A 20,620-nucleotide genomic window follows, 5' to 3' on the forward strand; every position below is an offset into this window, starting at 1 on the left:
AAAAAAATAAAGCTGAAGCGAATTCAGGACACTAGTAAGTAAGCCACCAGACTTAGTAGTGTGTGTGCTCAGTTGTTAAGTTGTATCTGACTCTGTGTGACCCCAAGGATGGTAGCCCGCCAGGTTCCTCTGTCCATCAAATTCTCCAGGCAAGAATATTGGAGTGGATTGCCATGCCCTCCAACAGGGGATCTTCTTGACTCACAGATCAAAACTACGCCTCCTGAACTGCAGGTAGATTCTTTACCACTGGGACACCAGAGTATGACTGATCAGTAATTTGCTCTGCTGTTAACATAGGCTTGCCTTACTGAAAAACACAGCCCAGAAATCACACAACTAAGCATCCTGACATTGCTATACAATAATGACAAGCAATAGTATTTTCCTGGGAGGCTCTCTGTGTCTTCACTGAAATTCTCCAGTGTGGAGACAGTCATACCCACCTCATCCACTGACGGGTAAAGGGCAAAGAGCTCGGCCTGCCGATTGGTCCTCCGGGCCTCCTCATTCTGCTTCTCGAAGTCCTCAGCGCTCACTTGTTGTACAAGGTTTTCCAGCCTCGGGTCAGGCTGCAGGCTGCGGAGGTCAAAGTCACAGGCAGTGTTGGGACCTTTCCCAGAGACATCACACAGCACGTTCAGGTGGCGGGGACCTGCCTGTAAGAAAAAGACATGGCTTCATGAGAGAGATCATGGGCTTCAGATGAGAACTAAAGGGTCTGGGATGTCTCAAGATGGCTCCAACGGGGGACTGCAGAATCAGGCCTCAAGGAGTCTCTGACAAGAATCACATCATAGCTTCCTGGACTGAATATCCTAAATTTAGATGTCTCTCTCCTGCCTGGAAGCAGGTGATTAACTCATCAGATGTAGATACACCCGTTCTTGAGGAAAAGTTTGACAACAGTACTGTAGTGCTTTAGTTTGAGGGGCTGTTCTTTTCTGGAGATTGGCAGCCAAGCCTCCTATGAACCACATACATGTCTCGTGCTTAAGCAGAACTGGAATAAGGTGTTAAAAAAAAGGGGCGGGGGGGGGGGGGCGCGGAGACTGGACTGGGGAATAAAGAGACCTCATGCTAATCTCAACTCCAGAACTTGGCTTTCAAAACTGGAAAATAAGATGATCTGTGAGGAGCTTTCCAAATTAAACTTTATATAAACTCCAAAGCATGTTTCCAAAGACAGAAATGTGGGCATGGGAACACTTTCCTACAGGACTTTAGTAACAGTTACAGGAATAAGCACCAGAGGGGGAAAAAAAGCACTTGCTATTTCAGCAGTATTCACTCAGCTGCAGCATGCTTGAAAAAATTTCAGTCAAAAAGAGGATGCTTTATTCCATTAGAAATGTCCTGGAAATTGCAAACTGGATTCCTAACTCGAGACCTGGCAAAAAATATAAAACCAAAAGCAACAATATGCTGCAAGAACATAGATAGATCTATTACAAGTATCTGTAAAATATATGGTAAAATGTTATTCTCAAAGTACTATTAAATGGACATACTACTGTGTAATAACTCTATAAAACAGCTTTGGTCCTGTGCAGCAGTGAAGACCCCATACAGCCAAAAATAAACAAATAAATAAAGCTATTTAAAAAAATTTTTTGGTGACATCTGTCTACCTCATAAAAGTCCTGCTCTCCTAGGTAATAAATTTTATCTAAACTGAATGTATTAATAATCACATTCACACACAATATTAACCAATATTAATATTAGTTATTAAAATTTTTGTTCATCTTAGTATTTGTAAGATTCTTGGGAAAATTAATTGGGTTACCCAAGACTCTTTACAAGGATCAACATCTGTATCTGTCTCCAGAATTTATTTAGAAGCCACAACTGGATAAGTAAACAAAGATGTGGGGACAAGAGTATCTCTGCAACACTGTTTGCAGTCACAAAATAATAAAAACAACTTAAGCATCCCCCCCAAAAAGAAAGTTTTGAGATTAAGAGATTTTGGAACTTTCATACAAAAGAATGTTACTCAGCCTCTAAATAAAAAGAAGAACATGCTGTCATTAGAAGAGAAAGATGATCACGGTATATTTTCTTGTTAATAAGAAAAAAGAAGTTAAATAATATCATATAATCAAATTTTTATGAAATATATTTGTACTATGGAGTCATCATATATACATGTGTGTATATATATATATTTAAATTATGTAAATTCAGGCATTTGACCTCACAATTCCACTCAAAAAGGTTCCTAAGAATGACTGAAAGGGAAGATGCTGCCTGTCTGACCATCTCTCCATGATGAGTATTAGTTTAATGCTTAAAAACACACACTTTTGTATAACTGGCCTCTGAAACCCAGCCAATGACTTGGTGTGCTGGAGGAGTCAGGAATGAGAGTGCTTCTCATTGACTTTTTTTTTTCCATTTATTTTTATTAGTTGGAGGCTAATTACAATATTGTAGTGATTTTTGCCATACATTGACATGAATCAGCCATGGATTTACATGTGTTCTCCATCCTGATCCCCCCCTCCCACCTCCCTCCCCATCCCACCCCTCTGGGTCTTCCCAGTGCACCAGCCCCGAGCACTTGTCTCATGCATCCAACCTGGGCTGGCGATCTGTTTCACACTTGATAATATACATGTTTCAACGCTATTCTCTCAGATCATCCCACCCTCGCCTCCTTGAAGCCACCCTTTATACTCCTCTGTGAGGCTGGGTCTGCATTGAGCAAATCCTGTTTCTGCTTTGCTACTTCTCCCTTTACGTTCTGCATGGCTGGAGGAGGGAGAAGGGACTGGCTGCTTCCTCTCTGCCTGCAGTTCTTCTCATCTTGGTAGTGGCAGTTGCTTCTAATTTTGTTTCTTCCAGCACTTCCAGAAAAACCATCATCTTACCTTCCTTGGAGGTACCAGCATCAACTGGGCAATTCTTTCTCCCAGGAGGTCTGAGTCCGGACTCTCAGCCCTTGTGAGGTCTTTCCCCTAATGACACTAGGCTATGCCCCCTCCTCAGGTATTTGAGTCCCAGCTCTGAGGCCTCTCTTCTGAGCTTGTAGGTTCCGATAACTCCAAGCTCCTCCCACTAGACCCATGGTTCTCAAACACAGTCCTGGGACAGGCAGTATCAGCATTTCCTAGGGAACGCTCATGAGAAATGCAAATTCTCAAGTCCTCACTCCAGCTGCAGTGAAAGAGAAACTCTGGAGTGGGGCCAGCAATCTGTGTTCAAACAAGCCCAATGACTTAGGGGATTCCAATGACACTTAGGTTTGACACTCACTGCCACAGACCCCCGCCCTAGAGTGCTGTGCTATTCCTTGTAGTTACAATTTCTGTAAGACTTCAATTTTCCTCTTTGGTTCTCTCAGTCCTCAAATATACGTTTGACTAGTTCCCTATGTAACATTTCTTCAGAGGAAATATCTAGTGTGGTTTCTGTCTGACTGAAATAAGGGAAGAATTTAGTTGGTCATCTACATGATGAAAGCAGAATTTAGTCAAAATTACCAATGAAAACCCCCTGAAATTTCCCATAGAGGATGGCATACAGATATTCCACGTTTTAGTAAGCCCACCAGATTCAGCTCCAGAATTGATGCCTGATTCCTCTGCAGAGATAAGTAGTCAGCCTGGCTGTAGTTTGAAATAGGTATTATCTAAAACCTCTAGTCATATTCAGCATGGTGAGATGCTTCTTATGAGGCCACCTGAAAGCTGAAAACTATACTGGTTTAGAAGTCCTGTGCAAACTTGGACACATTGCTTCCTCTATGCTTTATTTTTTTTTAACCTATATAATGGACAGACTGGACCAGAGCACTGGCTTTTAAAATCTTTTGTAAATTGTGGTAAGTACACATGTAATATAAAATTTTCATCATTTTTTAGTGTACAGCTCAGTAATGTTAAGTACATTTATATTGTTGTGCAACCAGTCTCCAGAGCTCTTCATTTTGTAAAACAGAAATTCTATACCTACTAAACAAGAACCCCTCATTCCTACCTCTCCGCAGCCTCTGGCAGCTACCATTTTAACGTTACACATCTATGAATCTGATTATTCCAGGTACCTCATATAAATGGAATCATACAGTATTGATTCTTTTGTAACTGGCTTATTTCATTTAGTGTAACATCTGCAAGGTTCATCCATGTCGTAGAATATGTGTCAGAACGTCCCCCCTTTTTAAGGCTGAATAACTACTCCACTGTGACTTCCCAAGTGGTGCTAGGGGTAAAGAACTTGCCTGCCAATGCAGGAGACCTAAGTAACGGGGGTTCAATCCCTGGATCGGGAAGATCTGCTGGAGGAGGGCATGGCACCCACTCCAGTGTTCTTGCCTGGAAAGTCCCATGGACAGAAGAACCTGGTGGGCTACAGTCCATGGGTCACAAAGAGTCGAACATGACAGAAGCCACTTAGCGCGCACACACACACACACACACACACACACACAATACTCCACTGGATGTATATGCCACATTTAGTTTATATCTTCATCTGTCCATGGACACTTGATTATTTCCACCTTTTGGCTACTGTGAATAATGCTGCTATGAAAACAGGTGTATGGAGTACTGACTTTTAAATTGCAACTACTTTGTAACAGTAATAATAACAGCGTTCACTGGACACAAAGTGTGAGCTGGCACTGTCTTAAATGCTTCACGCACATTAACTCATTTAATACTCAAACAACTCTACCAGTCGTGTACTTTTATCATCCTTGTTTTCCAGGGGAGGAAATTGAAGACCAGATAGTTGAGTTATCCTGTCCGAGGTTATAGAGTAGGTGTATGGTAGAATCACACAGAGGGCCAGGCAGTCTGCCCCAGGATGGAGCTTTCAATCACACTGCAGGCTGCCTGAGGCACGGGGGTACCCCTGAGTCTCTGCCGGGATCATTACAGGGATGGGCCCAAATCCCCCCCAAGTTAGAGCCCCTCCACTTTTATCTACTTTTATTTGAACACCAATTTCTATAGCTACAAACAAGTGTGAAAAAAATATCACTGACTAAATGGTAGAGCTCCTTCTATACTAATATTCTATGAGTCTAGCCTTTTTACTAGTTTTTAAAAAAATCAACAGCATGCCATGGCAGAACAGTCTAGTAACCTGGCAACCATGTTTGTTGATAGGAAATACCTGAGCGCTGGGTTCACTGCACTCCAAGGTTTCTGACTCAAACGTCTGTTTCTGAAGCGTCCTGTGAAAATCTTTTCGGGATCCAGTCTTTTTAAAGCTGCAAATCTCTGAACTTCCTTGGTTCCTTTCATTGTTGTTATTAAATAAGAGAGAGAAGGAGAGAGGGAGAAAGAGAGAGGCAAAATCATTAGTCTAAAAATAAAAGTAATGGCTTAAGCGCAGACATGGTTCTGAAAGATCTTGCAAAGACAGGACCAATTGTAATTCTTCACATCTAATTGTGCACCAGGCCTAACACAAGGCTCTGTTGTAAAGAGATACAAACTTGCCTCCTCGCTGGCTCATTATTAAAGGCAGGAGTGGCCTGGGAAAATGCCACTTCAGAGGTGTGGTCATTTCAGCTGTGGGGCATTTGGCTCCAAGCTGAATCTGAACTATGACCCCAGTGGAAGAGGCTGGAATAAATCTAGCAAAGTGCAGAAGCAGGGAATAAAGGTCATTTGAAGATGAAAATAGAGGAAAACATTTAATCTTCAAATCAATGTTCTTAGTAAAGAATGAAAAAGGCAGGATGTGGTTAAGAAAAATAGAATTAAATGATGTATGTACTGAAAATCTTTGCTACCATTCTCAGCTGCTATTCCATGCATGTCATTAAAGTTGTTTTAATAAGTGTTGCAAATATTATACGATATCACTTATATATGGAATCTAAAATATAATACAAATGAATCTATATACAAAACAGAAACAGATTCATAGGCATAGAAAAACAAACATAGTTACTAAAGGTGAAAGGGGGAAGGAAAAAATTAGGGGTATGGGGTTAACAAACTACTACATATAAAATAGATAAGCAACAAGGGTTTACAGTATAGCACAGGAAACTGTATTTAATATCTTATAATCACCTATAATGAAAAATATTCTGAAACATACATATATAAATAGATATACATATATAATAAATTACTTTGCTATATACTTGAAGCTAACACACCACTGTAAATCAACTACACTTCAATTTTTTAAAAAATGTGTTGCTATGGAAAGGGTTCAATGTAATGTCTAACACTGTCATTGGAGAAAGAAGTTAGACCATTACAAAAAAGGCAACAGATACAAGTTGTCAAATAATAACTATAGAAACCAACATGTGCATTCCCTATTTTTCTGACTCAAAGCCTTCTTGGAAAACATGCTGCAAATTCAACCACACAAACATGCACCCGTCTTGTTTGATTTCCCACACTATTAGAAAACCATTGAGGAAGCTGGTGAAGGGATGTAAAACGAGGTTAGGATTTATTACGCAGATCAAACAGAAGAGAGACAAAGCAGGAAATGTAAGAGAGCTACTAGCAATAATCCAAATACAGTTTATAACTCTTTGGGAGGGGTGAAATGTTGGGTTATGCACAGGGGCACAGAGCAAGTATTCAATACTAAGTGAAAGGAGTCAGGAAAAAAATAAAAAGATAACTGCATGATTCCATTTACATGACATTCTGGAAAAGGAAAAGCTATAGAGACAGAAAGGAGATCAGTGGCTGCCAGAGTCTGGGGGTTAAGACAGTGACCGCGAGAGGCCTGGGGCAATTTAGGGGGGCGGGTACTGGGACCGTTCTGTGTCTTGATTGTAATAGTGGTTACACAACTGTATGCATTTGTCAAAACTCACAGAACTGTAATCTAAAAACCATGAATTACAATTACCTCAAAATCAATGGATAGAAGTTTAGGATTATGCCTGACATTGGTTAGGATACTGTTTACACTTAATACTCATTAAACATAAGGTCTGATATTTTGCCATGGTTTATTATATTGCTTTACAGAATGATGGGTTTTGTTGAGCAGGAGTAAATGGATTCAAGTCCTGGCTCCACAGTTTACAAGCTGTATGACCTAGGGCAAATTACTTTATTTTTTTGTGTCTCAATTTTGTTATCAGAATAATAGGAATTAAACTAATACCTACTTCATCAGTTCTATTGCATGCAATAAACACATTCACATATGTAAAATAGAAAATTTCTTGACTTATGACAATAATTCAATTATCTGCAACTACTTGATGATGTTTATTAAATGGTATTAGAGAACGTCATTCAATTGTCCCTGTCAACTGACAAAGAATCTAAACTAGACCAATAAATAAGATATTATAAGCAAAGGGAAAAAAGGGTACAACCTCAGTGTTATTGAAGATTTCCTTCAACGTAGTGGTCCATGGTAGATTTTACATGATAGGCACTACAATGCATATATTCATGGAATAAAGATAAGATTTGAAAAATCTTAAGAATTGTATTTTAGGGCTATTCTAGTTCCAATTCAACCAATCCAAAATATTCCTTTCATGTGAAATAAGGTCTTCTGAAGACTTCAGAAAAAGCACTTATATCAGTATGTCAGAGGAATGAACCCAAAACTTTATCTCATGTTTTAAGGCATCACAGGTAAAAAACTACTTTTCTCTGGAGGACCATAGTTAATGAAGTCACTTAGTTTTCTATGGATATGCCTCTGTTATCCATAACCATACAGTCAAACACTGATTTAGTTGCTCTTTTATTCCTCAATTATCTCCTTGCTGATATTACATTTCTCTGTAATATCTAGGGATAGTCTTTTATGTCCTTGCTATCTATGATAATGGCTTTGAATCCCACTTAAGGGGCAGGGGAGTGGAGTAATGGCCATTTGTGTTCCTTCCCACTCTCATAATGCTATAGGACATTTGCCACTCAGGTTCTATAATTGAGACTTTTAAATCAGACAAATTGTGTGTTCGTGAAGGATAGGGGAAAATTCTAGATTTTCAATATATTAGGGAAAGATGAAACTGCACAGAAGCACAAAATTCATGGTTTCCTTTTGAGAGAAATACATTTTCCTACTTGAAATGTTTGTCTGTGTTACTTAGGCTGGAATTATGCCTTGAATAATTCCATTCTAACTTTTTACGTCTATAGCACAAAGTTTACTGTCTCCGCTCTAAAAATCATGCTTTTTCTCTTCATGACTTTTGAAAATGATCATTAAAATCTAATGAATAGACAGTGCCATGGTTGCATGTTTATCTCATCTTATTTCCATGTATTTTGATAATTTTGTATGGATTGCTATTTACTGCCATCCTTTGGGTAACAGTAAATATTTTAATCATTATTTCCTCTGTAATTTTCGTTAATAAACTAAAGAGAGAATAACTTAGGAATGTGTTTGGTGTCTTGGTGGAGAGTGGAGCTCTCAAGTAATTAAACTTGTTTACATGCTATTTATTCTTGGTCTATTATCCACAGTGAAACATTTGATGAGTGTTATGAGTAGCATCATAAAAGCCCTTAGACTTTGTCTTTCATCCTGGGTGATTAAGGTAATTCTGAAGGAAGGTCATGCTCAAGGAGAGCTGGGATATCAAGGAATGGGGTATCATCTGTTTTATTACTCCATATTTTACTCCCAGTGAACTGGTAAACAATTATAATTCAAACACATCAGTGCATATAATTCAGTTACTCCCAAAACACCATAAAAATGTCTCCCTGATCAATAATTGCTTATTATGACACGCATTTCTTATGCTGGCTGTCAAGGTGCTTAGCTATTTGCTTTCTAAAAGTATGGAAAGCAATCCAGGCTCATCAGCCTCCACAGTTACAAACAGCAATCCAGCTGTGGAAATCACTGAGCCACTCTGACCTGTTATGCGCAGATTCCCCATCCCCACAAATCCACTCCCACGAAAGCCCAATTCATAGGCCAGCCCTTGCACCCGCCTTCCCTGACCTGGCCAGAATTAACTGCTTCCTTCTGTGAATTTTCAAAGCATGCTGCTTGTACTTCTCATACAAGCTTTCATCATGCTCTATATTACAGTCTAATTACTTGTCTAAATTTTTACCTCCCCTGCTAAATAAGTGCTCTTCCTCACTAGACTATGACTTCGCCAAAGACAGAGATTCCTTTGAGCTAGGATTCCTGGTGTATTCCTCTTTGTATCCTCTTTGATGCCTTATTCTCAGGAGGTATTTGTTGAATGGGAGAACAAATGAAACTCTAACAAGCAAATAGTCATATCACACTCCTCTCACACAAGGGTTTTCAAATCTCTCAGACCCACCATCGTCTTTCTCTATAACAAATATTTAATAATGCCATCTTTATAACTCAACTTTCTTATTTTTATGTCAATAAAAATGTCCCAGCTGTTATTTATTGAGAAATAAAAGAAACATAATACATAAAACAGCTTGTGTGTAAATATGCAAATGCTTGGACACAACTGCACCAGAGAATATAATGAAATACCTGTCTGCACCTGCGGGAAGAAGTGTTGTAAATATAACACCTATAAAACCAATACAGACATGCTGTATGTGTAACTCAAACATCACCAAGCAGCATTGCTGGTCAGTAATGCAATTTTCTAAAATGAGGGGAATCTCTTGGAGAGCTCTAACCAGCATAAAGCTTAACCTCCCCTATGTTTACAGGAAAGCTGTTTCCTTGGAAAATTCAGTTCAAAAGTATTTGGAAGAAGGCATATAGGCTTGGCTCAGATATTTACAGACTGGATTTTCACGACCCTGAATGTCCAGAAGGACATGTGATTGTTGTGTTGGATGCTGAATTTGGGACAATCCTTCATTGTGTGTGATGCCCAATGCACGTCAGGGTGTGAAAGGCAGTAGTCCACCCCAGTCATTGAGATGATAAAAAACAGAAACCTTAACTACCCTCATTGAGACCCACTGCTACTAGGACATCAGAAAACTGGAATTTCCAATTCCAATTTAAATCATAAGTTTTAGCAACACGTCTGGGAAAGGAAATTCACAAAGACTTCCTGGAAGGGGTGAAATGGAACACGTTTAACCAGGAAAACAGCTATATGCAGGTGTTTAATTGTTTGGGGGAGAGAATTCTAGTGGTGGAATCCTAAAGTGAATGCTTTTCAGAGTTCTACTTTTGGTTTTGGTAAGAAAGTAAATGTCCCATATAGAAATAACATAGTTTAGCAGAAATAGGGATGTTAGGAGATTTTAAATTCAACATATCCCCCAAAATTAAGGGTATTTACATCTATAGTACGTGCATTGGTATTGCATCTAATGGTATTATCACTGATGCTAATATAGCTATCATTTCTTGGACTCATGATTGTCTTAGTTGAGATTCCTTAGACACTGAGCCTGAGGCAGGGATTCAAGTGCACGTGATTTTTGAGAGTGTGCACTTTCGGAAAAGAAACGCCTATAAGAGAGACAGGGAAGCAGAAGGAGTCAACTAAGGAAGTAGGCTCAGATAAATTCTCGGCATTATACACAGGGTACTCTGGAATGTTCACATTACAAAGTTGTCCTACTATCCCACTTTGAGGCAAGAAATGGGACTATGATACCCCTTGCACCAGTGCTGTTGTGCCAGTCGGGCACTGCTTATCACCAGCCAACCCACAGTGGGAGGTTAGGGGCTGAGAGGTAGAGTGAATTGCTCAAATGTCTTTGGGCGCAACAGCTCCTATATACTCAAAGCAGCTGTGAAATAAATGCATGGGATGGCAAAAGGGACACACTAACAGCCTTTATTACAATGCCAGGCACCTAATATATATTATTTTCCTTTTATTTTGAAACAATTTTGAATTTATAGAAAAATTGAAAATATAGTACAAAAGCCTTTTCCCTCTCCCAAACCATTTGAGAGTAAGTAGTTGACCTAACTCTCCATTACCCCTGAATACTTTACTGTGTCGTTTCTACATACAGGGGCTTCCCAGGTGATACTGATGATAAAGAGTCCGCCGACCAATACAGGAGATGCAGGAAACTCAAGAGACTCAGGTTCGATCCCTGGATTGGGAAGATCCCCTTAGAGGATCCAGTATCCAACCCACTCCAGTATTCTTGCTACCTTGCCATGTCAAGAATAGGTATTCTTGCCTGGAAAATTCCATGGACAGAGGAGCCTGGCAGACTACAGTCCATGGGGCTGGAAAGAGTCAGAAACTGAGTATATGCTATAAACAAGGACATTATCCATCATAATTAGTATGCAACCATCACATTCAGGAAATTAACATTGGCACATTATTACCACCTAATCTTCAGACCCCATTCAGCTTTCACCAAATGTGAAATGGCTTTTAGAGCAAGAGGATCTCGTCCAAAGTCATGCATGTCATATGCCTTTAGTCTTATTTACTGTGGAACAGTTACTCGTGTTTCCTTGACTTTCATGACCTTGAGATTTTAGGCCTGTTATATTTTAGAAAGTCCCTCCACTTGGGTTTGATTATTGTAGATGCCTCATGCCTCATCAAGCTTTCAACTTATTTATTTGTATCATTACAGATTCAGTTTCCTATTTTATTCAACATATCCTACTCCATTTCTATTATTACTTATTTTGGTGCTCTAATCATCCTCAATTTGACCAGGGTGAATCCCTTCAACCGCTCTTATGTCTTTTTCACATGTCCCCAGCAGGCACTGATCACATCCTACTTTCCGCCTCAAGACATTCCAGACTGAACTTACTTTTTCTTTTCCTCAAATCTGGTATCAGTCATTTCTCCAAGAAGCTGTAATTCTTTTTAGTGGAAAATGATTCTTTGGAGCCAAGATGTTGGTGTTGAGTGTGCTTATTGCTATTTAAGTGTTGATCCTCCCATATCTTTTCAGTGAACAGAGTTAAGTAGGGAGGGTATGTGTGTGTGTGCACCCATGTGTGGGCTGAAAGCCAGAAATTCATGTCGATCCTTGCTATCTCAATCTGACATCACAGTATCCATTCTAGTTTTCTTCCTTTCCATATTTTTAACTCACTTCTCAGGCAGTGAAAAATCTGACACCTACTGTCCCTAATATGTATCAATCCCCTTATATGTAACCATTACCAACTTCACCCCTTCCCCCACCCTGTTGCCTCCCTAAAATTCTGACTCTGACACCCTGCACCAGGGTTGTCCCTGTGATGTGATGTCCTCTTCAGTCTATGCTGACGCTTAGCGCCAGGCTACACTCCCGCCCAACCAGGACATCCTTGACCGGACTCTGACCCCTCATGGTAGGCTTCTCCTCCATGTGTGTGCTCCCCTCATTCTACTCAGAATGTCTGCTCTGTTACCACATGCCAGGCTGGCCAGGCTCACATACCCTCCTCACCATGTACATTCTGATTCTCTGTGCCCGACAAGCCTACTAAATGTGTGCCCTCCTCACCCTGTTTGGCCTTCAGCTCCTTATTCAGCTCATCTGGCCCACCTCATCTTTACCCTGAGGCAGGGATGGCTAACTTGTTCTGATGGTTTTCACACCAAACTGGACAACAAAGGAGAGGAAAGAAAGAGAAAAAGAAGAAAAGAAACATGCATTGTTTTCCAATCCTTACACAGGCCTTCAAAGTGAGCAACATCTCCCCCTACCATTTCACCCTTGAGGAAACTGTGGTTCAGAGATTAAGTCACTTGCCCAGGGTCTCATAGTCATTACATAAGGAGCCAGCATCTGGACCCAAGTCCCATACTCTATGGTCCAGATTCTGTGTACTCCACCACACTGCCCCTAAAGAGAATGCTCTCAAAATATGTTTGGTCTTTGGATTGTCCCCAGATGTGTAACAGTAGTATTTGAAAAAAAGGCACGCAGTTCTCTGGAGAAGGAATAGATTGTGTTCCTTTCATGAGAATGAGTCTTTCTACCACTTGGCTACTTCTCTGTCTCCTTCTTGTCTGCAAATAGGTTCAACAGGAACAAGGCTTTCTTTGGCTCAGATGCCCGGATGGGGTAATAAGGCTGGCACTCCGGTAGCTGGTGGCACTCAGCCATCAGTCTCACTCCCTACTTCATGGCGGTTTCTGCCTTCTGTGGCTGGCACTTCTGAAATGAGTCATCTTTACATGCTTGCCAACCGTTGGCCTCTCCTTTCCAGCCAGCTTTACCCGTGCTGCCATCAGGCAGCTCTGCAACCTTCTGAGATGTTAAAATGGGGAAGTAGATGCTAAATCTAGAATGAGGAAGGGGAGCACGGTTTGCTCTGGTTTCAAATCCACAGCCATGGAATACAGCTAGTCTTCATGCTTTAATCATCCCCAAGCCCTGAGGGCTGGCACAGACACAGGGTTAGAGTAGAAATGTTGTGAAATGAATTTTTAACTCTATTCTGTACCTCATTTTAAAAAAAAATGCCCATTTTTTATGTCTTTGGGGATCCACGTAAAGGACTTCAGAAAACATTCTAACAAAATCAAGGACAGAAAAGAAAATATTCACTTACATAAAATAGCAAAAGAACAATAACCAAAAAGTCTCTTTTCTCCTAGATTTAAGTTTCTTTTGAGGATAAATCTGATATGAATTTCTTCAGATATAGTGTATAAACTCTTTATCTTTAAATCATAAAGATATAACTCTTTATCTTTAAATCTGGGGAAAATGTCTTAGAATTCACCTCATATCCATGCCCATACCTGATGAAGAAACAGAGGCATAGAGAGAGATGACGTGAGGAAGGTGGAGGGCAGGCGCATGGCTGTAATTTATGTGTGTGCTGGGGAGGGGATTTGTGGGGGTTCACTCACAAGTAAACATTCTTGGAAAAAAGTTGTGTATTTTATGAAACAATAAAGAAAGCTAAAGCAGATATAGTTCTGGTCTCCAAGGTTACCACACATAAGGTCTTAAACTAGGTTGTTCCCTGATTTTTATTCCTGTGGCCCATGCAAGTTTCCCTATGAAGAAGCATGTGACCCTGAATCTGTGACATCAATATCCTCTAAGGTGCACATGTCCTAAGAAAGACAAAGGGTACGTGTGAACTATAAATTTTAATTCACTGCTTTCTTTCCACCTTAGAACAAATTAATGTTAGTTAATTCCTTTCAGAATTTTTCCCCTTAAAATTCGATTTCTCAGGAAAAACACTCACTAATTCAGTGTGCTGTCATCTAGGGCAGTGTAATCTTAGGAAGCAACTTAGTATTTGCCTGTATTTTCCACTATTTTGAGTTGGGTAGTTTTGTGCCAGGACATTAGATCATATGAAGCTTTTTATTTGAATCATGAGGGATTTCATACACTAGAAAAGCCTACCCAACCAGCTTACACATACATGTTGCTGAATCTATTTATATTGGTGAGAATAACTTTGAAAAAGCTAGCAAGTTTATGAAATCCCATATGAGGCTCTCTCTCAAAAATCTGTTAGAAAGTAGAAAATAAATATTGTAAAATGGAGCTTAGTCACACATAAATCTACTCTGTTTTTACCACTACCATTTGCACACTTAGAGCAAACTGGAACCAAAATCATTTTCATAAATTTTTCAAAGAGTCATTTCTTATGAAATATTGCTTGAAAAGGTCTCCACAAAACTTCCTATACTGTTGGTGGGCCACTGTGAAAAACAGTATAGAGGCTTCTTTAAAAATTGATAATAGAACTACCATATAATCCAGCAATCCCATTCCTGGGCATATATTTGGAGAAAACTCTAATTTGAAAAGATACATACACCCTATATTCACTGCAGCACTATTTACAATAGCTAAGATATGCTTGCTCCTTGGAAGAAAAACTATGACCAACCTAGACCTCATACGAAAAAGCAAAGACATTACTTTGCCAAAAAGGCCCGTCTAGTCAAAGCTATGGTTTTTCCAGTAGTCATATATGGATGTGAGAGTTGGACTATAAAGAAAGCTGAGTGCTGAAGAACTGATGCTTTTGAACTGTGGTGTTGGAGAAGACTCTTGAGAGTCTCTTGGACTGCAAGGAGATCCAACCAGTTCATCCTAAAGGAAACCAGTCCTGAATATTCATTGGAAGGATTGATGCTGAAGTTGAAACTGCAATATGTGGCCACCTGATGAGAAGTGACTCACTTGAAAAGACCCTGAAAAAAAAAAAAAAAGAAAGAAAAGACCCTGATGCTGGGAAAGATTGAAGGTGGGAGGAGAAGGGGACAACAAAGGATGAGATGGTTGGATGGCATCACCAACTCAACAGACATGAGTTTGAGTAAACTCCGGATGCTGGTTATGGATATGGAGGCCTGGCGTACTGCAGTCCATGGGGTCACAAAGAGTTGGACATGACTGAGCAACTGAACCAAACTGAACTGACATTCTTCGCAGTCAAAGATGGAGAAGCTCTACACCGTCAGCAAAAACAGGTCCGAGACCTGACTGTGGCTCAGGTAATGAACTCCTTATTGCCAAATTCAGACTTCTATTGAAGAAAGTAGGGAAAACCACTAGATCATTCAGGTATGACCCAAATCAAATCCCTTATGATTATACAATGGAAGTGAGAAATAGATTGAAGGGATTAGATCTGATAGACAGAGTGCCTGAAGAACTATGGATGGAGGTTTGTGACACTGTACAGGAGGCAGGGATCAAGACCATCCCCAAGAAAAAGAAAGGCAAAATGGTTATCTGAGGGGCGCTTACAAATAGCTATGAAAAGAAGAGAAGCAAAAGGCAAAGGAGAAAAGGGTATATGGTAGGAGTATATTTAACTGGGATTTTAGGATGAGTAAGAGAAGAAAACTCCATGATAGAAAACAATCTTATTAAAGTGAGTATAATAGTTTCCAGTATTCTTGCCTGGAGAATCTGGTGGACAGAAGAGTCTGGTGGGCTGCTGTCCACGGGGTCGCACAGAGTTGGACACGACTGAGCGACTTCACTTTCACTTTTATGCATTGGAGAAGGAAATGGCAACCCACTCCAGTGTTCTTGCCTGGAGAACCCCAGGGACGGAGGAGCCTGTGGGCTGCCGTCTCTGGGGTCGCACAGAGTCGGACACAACTGAAGCGACTTAGTAGCAGCAGCAGCAATAACTTCCAGTTTTAAAACAATAACTAGAATAAGATTAGAGGAATTTAAATTTTAGTTTAATCAACAATATCCAGCATTGGCAAGGATATGGGTGGGGAGGGCAGTTTCATGTCCAGTTGGTAATGGAGTAAATCAACACAACTTTTCTGGAGAAGAATTTGGAAGTACTTACTAGACTATATGGTTCCATTTCTACCTTCAGAAATATTCACACACGTGTAGAGACAAATGTGAATGGATTTTCATTATGGTATCATTTATATCATGAAAAATGAAGACAACTGCAGCGTCTAACAACAGAAAAGAAGTCAATAATTTATGGTACATTCCTTCGCACCTGGAATGCCCAGCAGCATTTGAAAAGAAAGGGATAGATAGGTCTTTGATATAGGAAGATGCCAAACACATTATTGAAAACAATTATGCATGTGTGTAAAATATGTATGTGTGTGTATATTTGGCATATAAAAATGTTTATATAAAATACAAATATTCATATGTGTTTGTAAGGGGATCAAAAGAGGATCTGGAAGGCTACCCAATGATCTCTATGCAGTTTAGAATTGGTAGGAAAAAAACAAAAAACTCTCCAAGACATAGAGACCAGAGTGGTGGAGGGTTAGGGGCAAAAGGAGGATGAAATGGGTAAAGGTGATCAACCATACGGTGATGGATAGAAACCACATTTTTTGGTAGTGAGCATACTGTAGCATACACAGAAATAGAAATATAACATTGTAGATGTAAAACATATAATGTTATAAACTAATGTTACTTCAATAAAAAATAAATCTGAGAAAAAGTTTTAAAAAGAAGAGTGAGTTGAAGAGGACACAGAGCAAGCAATTAGTGAGGCAAGAGACTAGTTTTTTACTTAGTACACTCCTTATTGCTTGATTTCTTTCAAAATAGGCACTCACTATTTGACACATAAAATAAGAAATTCAAATGAAAGCTCATTAATCACCAATTAATAACTGGTCAGCAACCATTATTGTGACTTCCTCCAACTTCCCAGCCTATGAAGACACAGAAAAACGGAAACTCACCAAAACAGAAAACTTAATGCCTAAGTGTAGACAGAATTTCTGTGGATCCAATGAAGCTAGAAGGAGAAGGATGTACCATACTTTGTCTCCCCAAAGGGGAACATAGAGGATAGTGTTTTGTACTTTCCTTCTTGCCAGTCCCTAAACAGTCAATGTCTATAATAATAGTCAGAAATCTAAATTCTCCTTCTTCATTGTAGTGGTTTATCTACGAAGCCACTCACAGGTTCCACCTGGTTTTACTGACATGAACCATCACCAGAACCACCGCCTTCCTTGCCTTTCTCTTTCTACCATCAATCTGCAACCGTATAGAAACAACTCACAGAAAACAACCAGCCTAAAACATATGTAGAGTTGGGAGATGAAGGGCATCTGGCAATAATGTACTGGATGCTCCTTGCAAATAAAGTATTATGGATAAACATGAGGGCAGACTGATCCTGGAAGGAGTGTGTGCTAGGAATTATAGCATTTATGTTAGAGTATCAGATTTAGCATACCAACGGGTCAAATAGTAGAAAAGGATGATTCCTCAGTAAAACACTAGTCAAAGCTTTCCAGAAACTGACAATGAATTTCAAAGTTGCACACTTCTACCTGTCAATTAGCTAATTTCTGGGAAACAAACTGGTCCACTACCCAAATGTGAAGATAACAAGGCCAATTACAAGTCTCATCTTCTACATGTTGCCAAACATAATGTTAAAACAGACATTGCTTTGTTTTGTGAAAATAAAAAGATGCAAAACTTGAATAGAATAAATGTATGAATAATTACTGTTCCTACAGAAGAGTTAAAAACAAGTGGAGACACACAAGGGAACAGAAGCAATAATCTTAGGGGCTAATGGTCTAGATTAACATTTTAATCCAAAATTCTTAGTAACTAATATTAGGTTTGTGGATTAAATTTTAAGCATGACAGCAAAAATATAAACCATTAGGAAACTTGCTAATATAGATTTCATTAATAAATAATTTTGAATGTTAAAAAAAGTATTCCTGGGTAAGGAATTTATATTATATGAAAGACAAAGAGTTAATGTTTTAGCAAATGAAAGCAGTCCTAAAGATAAACATGACCAGACAAAAACATTAATAGAGATACACGAATTTAATGAATAAGCAGAGCACCAAGGAAAACTTACAAATGGTCAGCAAATTTACAGATAAAAGATACCAAATCTAAATAACCAAAGGAATGCAAATAAAAGACTACCTTTTCACAAATAAAATTAGAAATTTATGAAAAGAAAACATCCAATATTCTTGAGGATTCATACATATATTGTTAATAATCTCTCTGATATATTATTATTCCCAAATCCTTAAATTTGTGCATATACTTAAACAGAGAAACTCCTCTTATAGGAATTTATTCCAAAGGAAAAAAATCACAACTAAACACAAGAATGTTGCTCTGCTAGGTATAACACTGAAAAACAGGTAATTATCTAAACACAAAAATTGGTTAAATAAATTTTTGTATCTATGTATGTTATATAATTATTAAAAACTGTGTTGAAGAAAATATTTAATAGCAAAGAGCTAATTATCACTTACTGTGAAGACTGAAAAAGCATGCTACAAATAATAATCTGACTTAAGTTTTATATAAATATAAACAAAGAAATATGATTCAAAGGTAACACATCAAATGTTAATGGTGGTTATCTGTCTATAGTGAAATTGAGTTTGTTTTCTCTTTTCGTTTCCCTATGATGTCTAAAATTTTTACAATGAGTATTCTAAGAGTCCTTTAAGTTTGTTCAAGATAGAGAAAAAAAATTCCAATGGGAATTGCCATGAAGAATGAAAAAGCGCACTGTCCCAAACAGAAAATAAAAACCAAATGTAGCAAAATGGACCTTTCTATTTATTGTCCCTTCTCAGATTTTTTTAGAACCTTCATATCCAGAAAGTATCTCTAATTATAACATTTAAAAGCATGAGAACAACTTGTTCTGAAATCTTCTATTTATTATCAGCATGGTATAATCTTATCTGACTGCCCAGCAAACTTGGTTTTCCATTCACTTTAGAATAGATGATAGATGAACATCTTTCTCTTAATTACTTCATACAAGCAAAGCTTTCTATTTATCAGTTACTGAAAATAGTATTCGTACTGACATTACTCCAAAACAAATCAGCACAAATTCAATGGCAGACTTCCAGGAGCTGGATAAACCCTGTCTCCAAAGTCTTTCATCGTTTATCCCACAGAACAAAAATTCTTACTGGAGTCTAAGAGAGGTGAGGAAATAAGAATTTCAAACTACTTATGTGTTGTCACAGGCTCTCTGATGTTTCTCTAGCTGGGTGAGTGGAGTGTTGCTCCCTATTGCTGATTCTTCCCAGCCAGCTCCCTAACATGTATACACAAACACATTGAGAATTCTAGCGTGGGTAGATATTTCTCATTAGAGGCAACTGTCAAGGTCACTGGCATGGAGACATAAAGCTCAGGACAATATCAAAGAACATCTGATGAACCCAAGAGAGAAGGCCCTTTTTTACTATAAAGTGAAAGTATTAGTCACTCAGTCATGTCTGACTCTTTGCGAACCCATAGACTGTAGCTCACCGGGCTCCTCTGTCCATCAGACTTTCTAGTCAAGAATACTGGAGAGGGTTGCCATTCCCTTCTCCAGGGGATCTTCCCGACCCAGGGATCAAACCCAGGTCTCCTGCATTGCAGGCAGCTTCTTTATCGACTGAGCCAACAGGGACTAGAAGGCAAGTAATTTATTTCTTGGTCACAAATATAAATGTTACCTTTAAATCTAAGGTCAAATTTTGATTCATTAACCCCTACAACCCCCCACAAATTCATCAGAACAGAAACAAAAGAACTCTATTCTTTGTGTTTAAAATGTAACTTTCTTCTTAAATAGGTGAGTGGATAAATAAAACTATGAGTAAATCCATGTAGTGGAATATTATCCAGCAAAACACAAAATGAGCTATCAAGTCACAAAAAGACATAGAGGGACAAGGAAGAAACATAAGTGGTTGCCAGGAAGAGATGACCAGATGGCACACAGGGGATTTTCAGGGCAGTGAAACAATTCAGGATGATACTCCAGTGGCAGATAAACGTCGTTATACATTTGTCAAAACCACAGAATGTACAACATAAAAAATAAGCCTTTTGGGAAAAAAAAAAAAAGCCTTTTGGTAGACTATGGAATTTAGTTAATAATAATGTATCAAAACTGGCTCATCAATTATATCAGATGTTCCATACTTAGGGAGAATTCAATCAAGGAAGGATATATTAGTCAGAGAAAGTTGCACAAGAAAAATCTGATTTGACCTTTCATCCACAGGTAGGGTTTGGAAGATAGATGAAAGAAGAGATGGCATACCCAAAGGGGAGACAGCAAGAGCAAAGGTGTGGGGGAAGGCTGGTCACATGGGGCAACGGTGAGAAAGAGGCCAGCCCAGAGAAAGGATGGGGCTCCAGGAGCTAAGTGATATTAGTTTCAGGAGACAGAGTGGAGCCAGATTGTTAAAATCCTTGAAAGGCAAGAAGGTGGTGTTTATATTTGATACAGCAGAAAATAGGGTGCCTTAGAAGGT

At 39.0% G+C, this 20,620-nt stretch overlaps 1 protein-coding gene across 5 annotated transcripts in view; it reads right to left on the reverse strand.

The window, feature by feature from the left end:
* DOCK8 (dedicator of cytokinesis 8) overlaps positions 1-20,620 on the reverse strand; it is a 223,141-nt gene that overhangs the window by 132,926 nt on the left and 69,595 nt on the right. For all 5 annotated transcript variants that reach the window (XR_009691133.1, XM_061132657.1, XM_061132660.1 and 2 more), the window contains 2 exons: positions 5,131-5,254; positions 447-659 (listed from right to left, as the gene is read on the reverse strand). Coding sequence is in view for 4 of the 5 variants with exons in the window: in XM_061132657.1 (XP_060988640.1) it covers positions 447-659; positions 5,131-5,254 (337 nt within the window). In the remaining variant the exon portion in view is untranslated. The remainder of the gene's footprint in view (positions 1-446; positions 660-5,130; positions 5,255-20,620) is intronic.

This window comes from Dama dama, chromosome 29 (assembly GCF_033118175.1).
Source record: "Dama dama isolate Ldn47 chromosome 29, ASM3311817v1, whole genome shotgun sequence".
NCBI classification, from domain to species: Eukaryota; Metazoa; Chordata; class Mammalia; order Artiodactyla; family Cervidae; genus Dama; species Dama dama.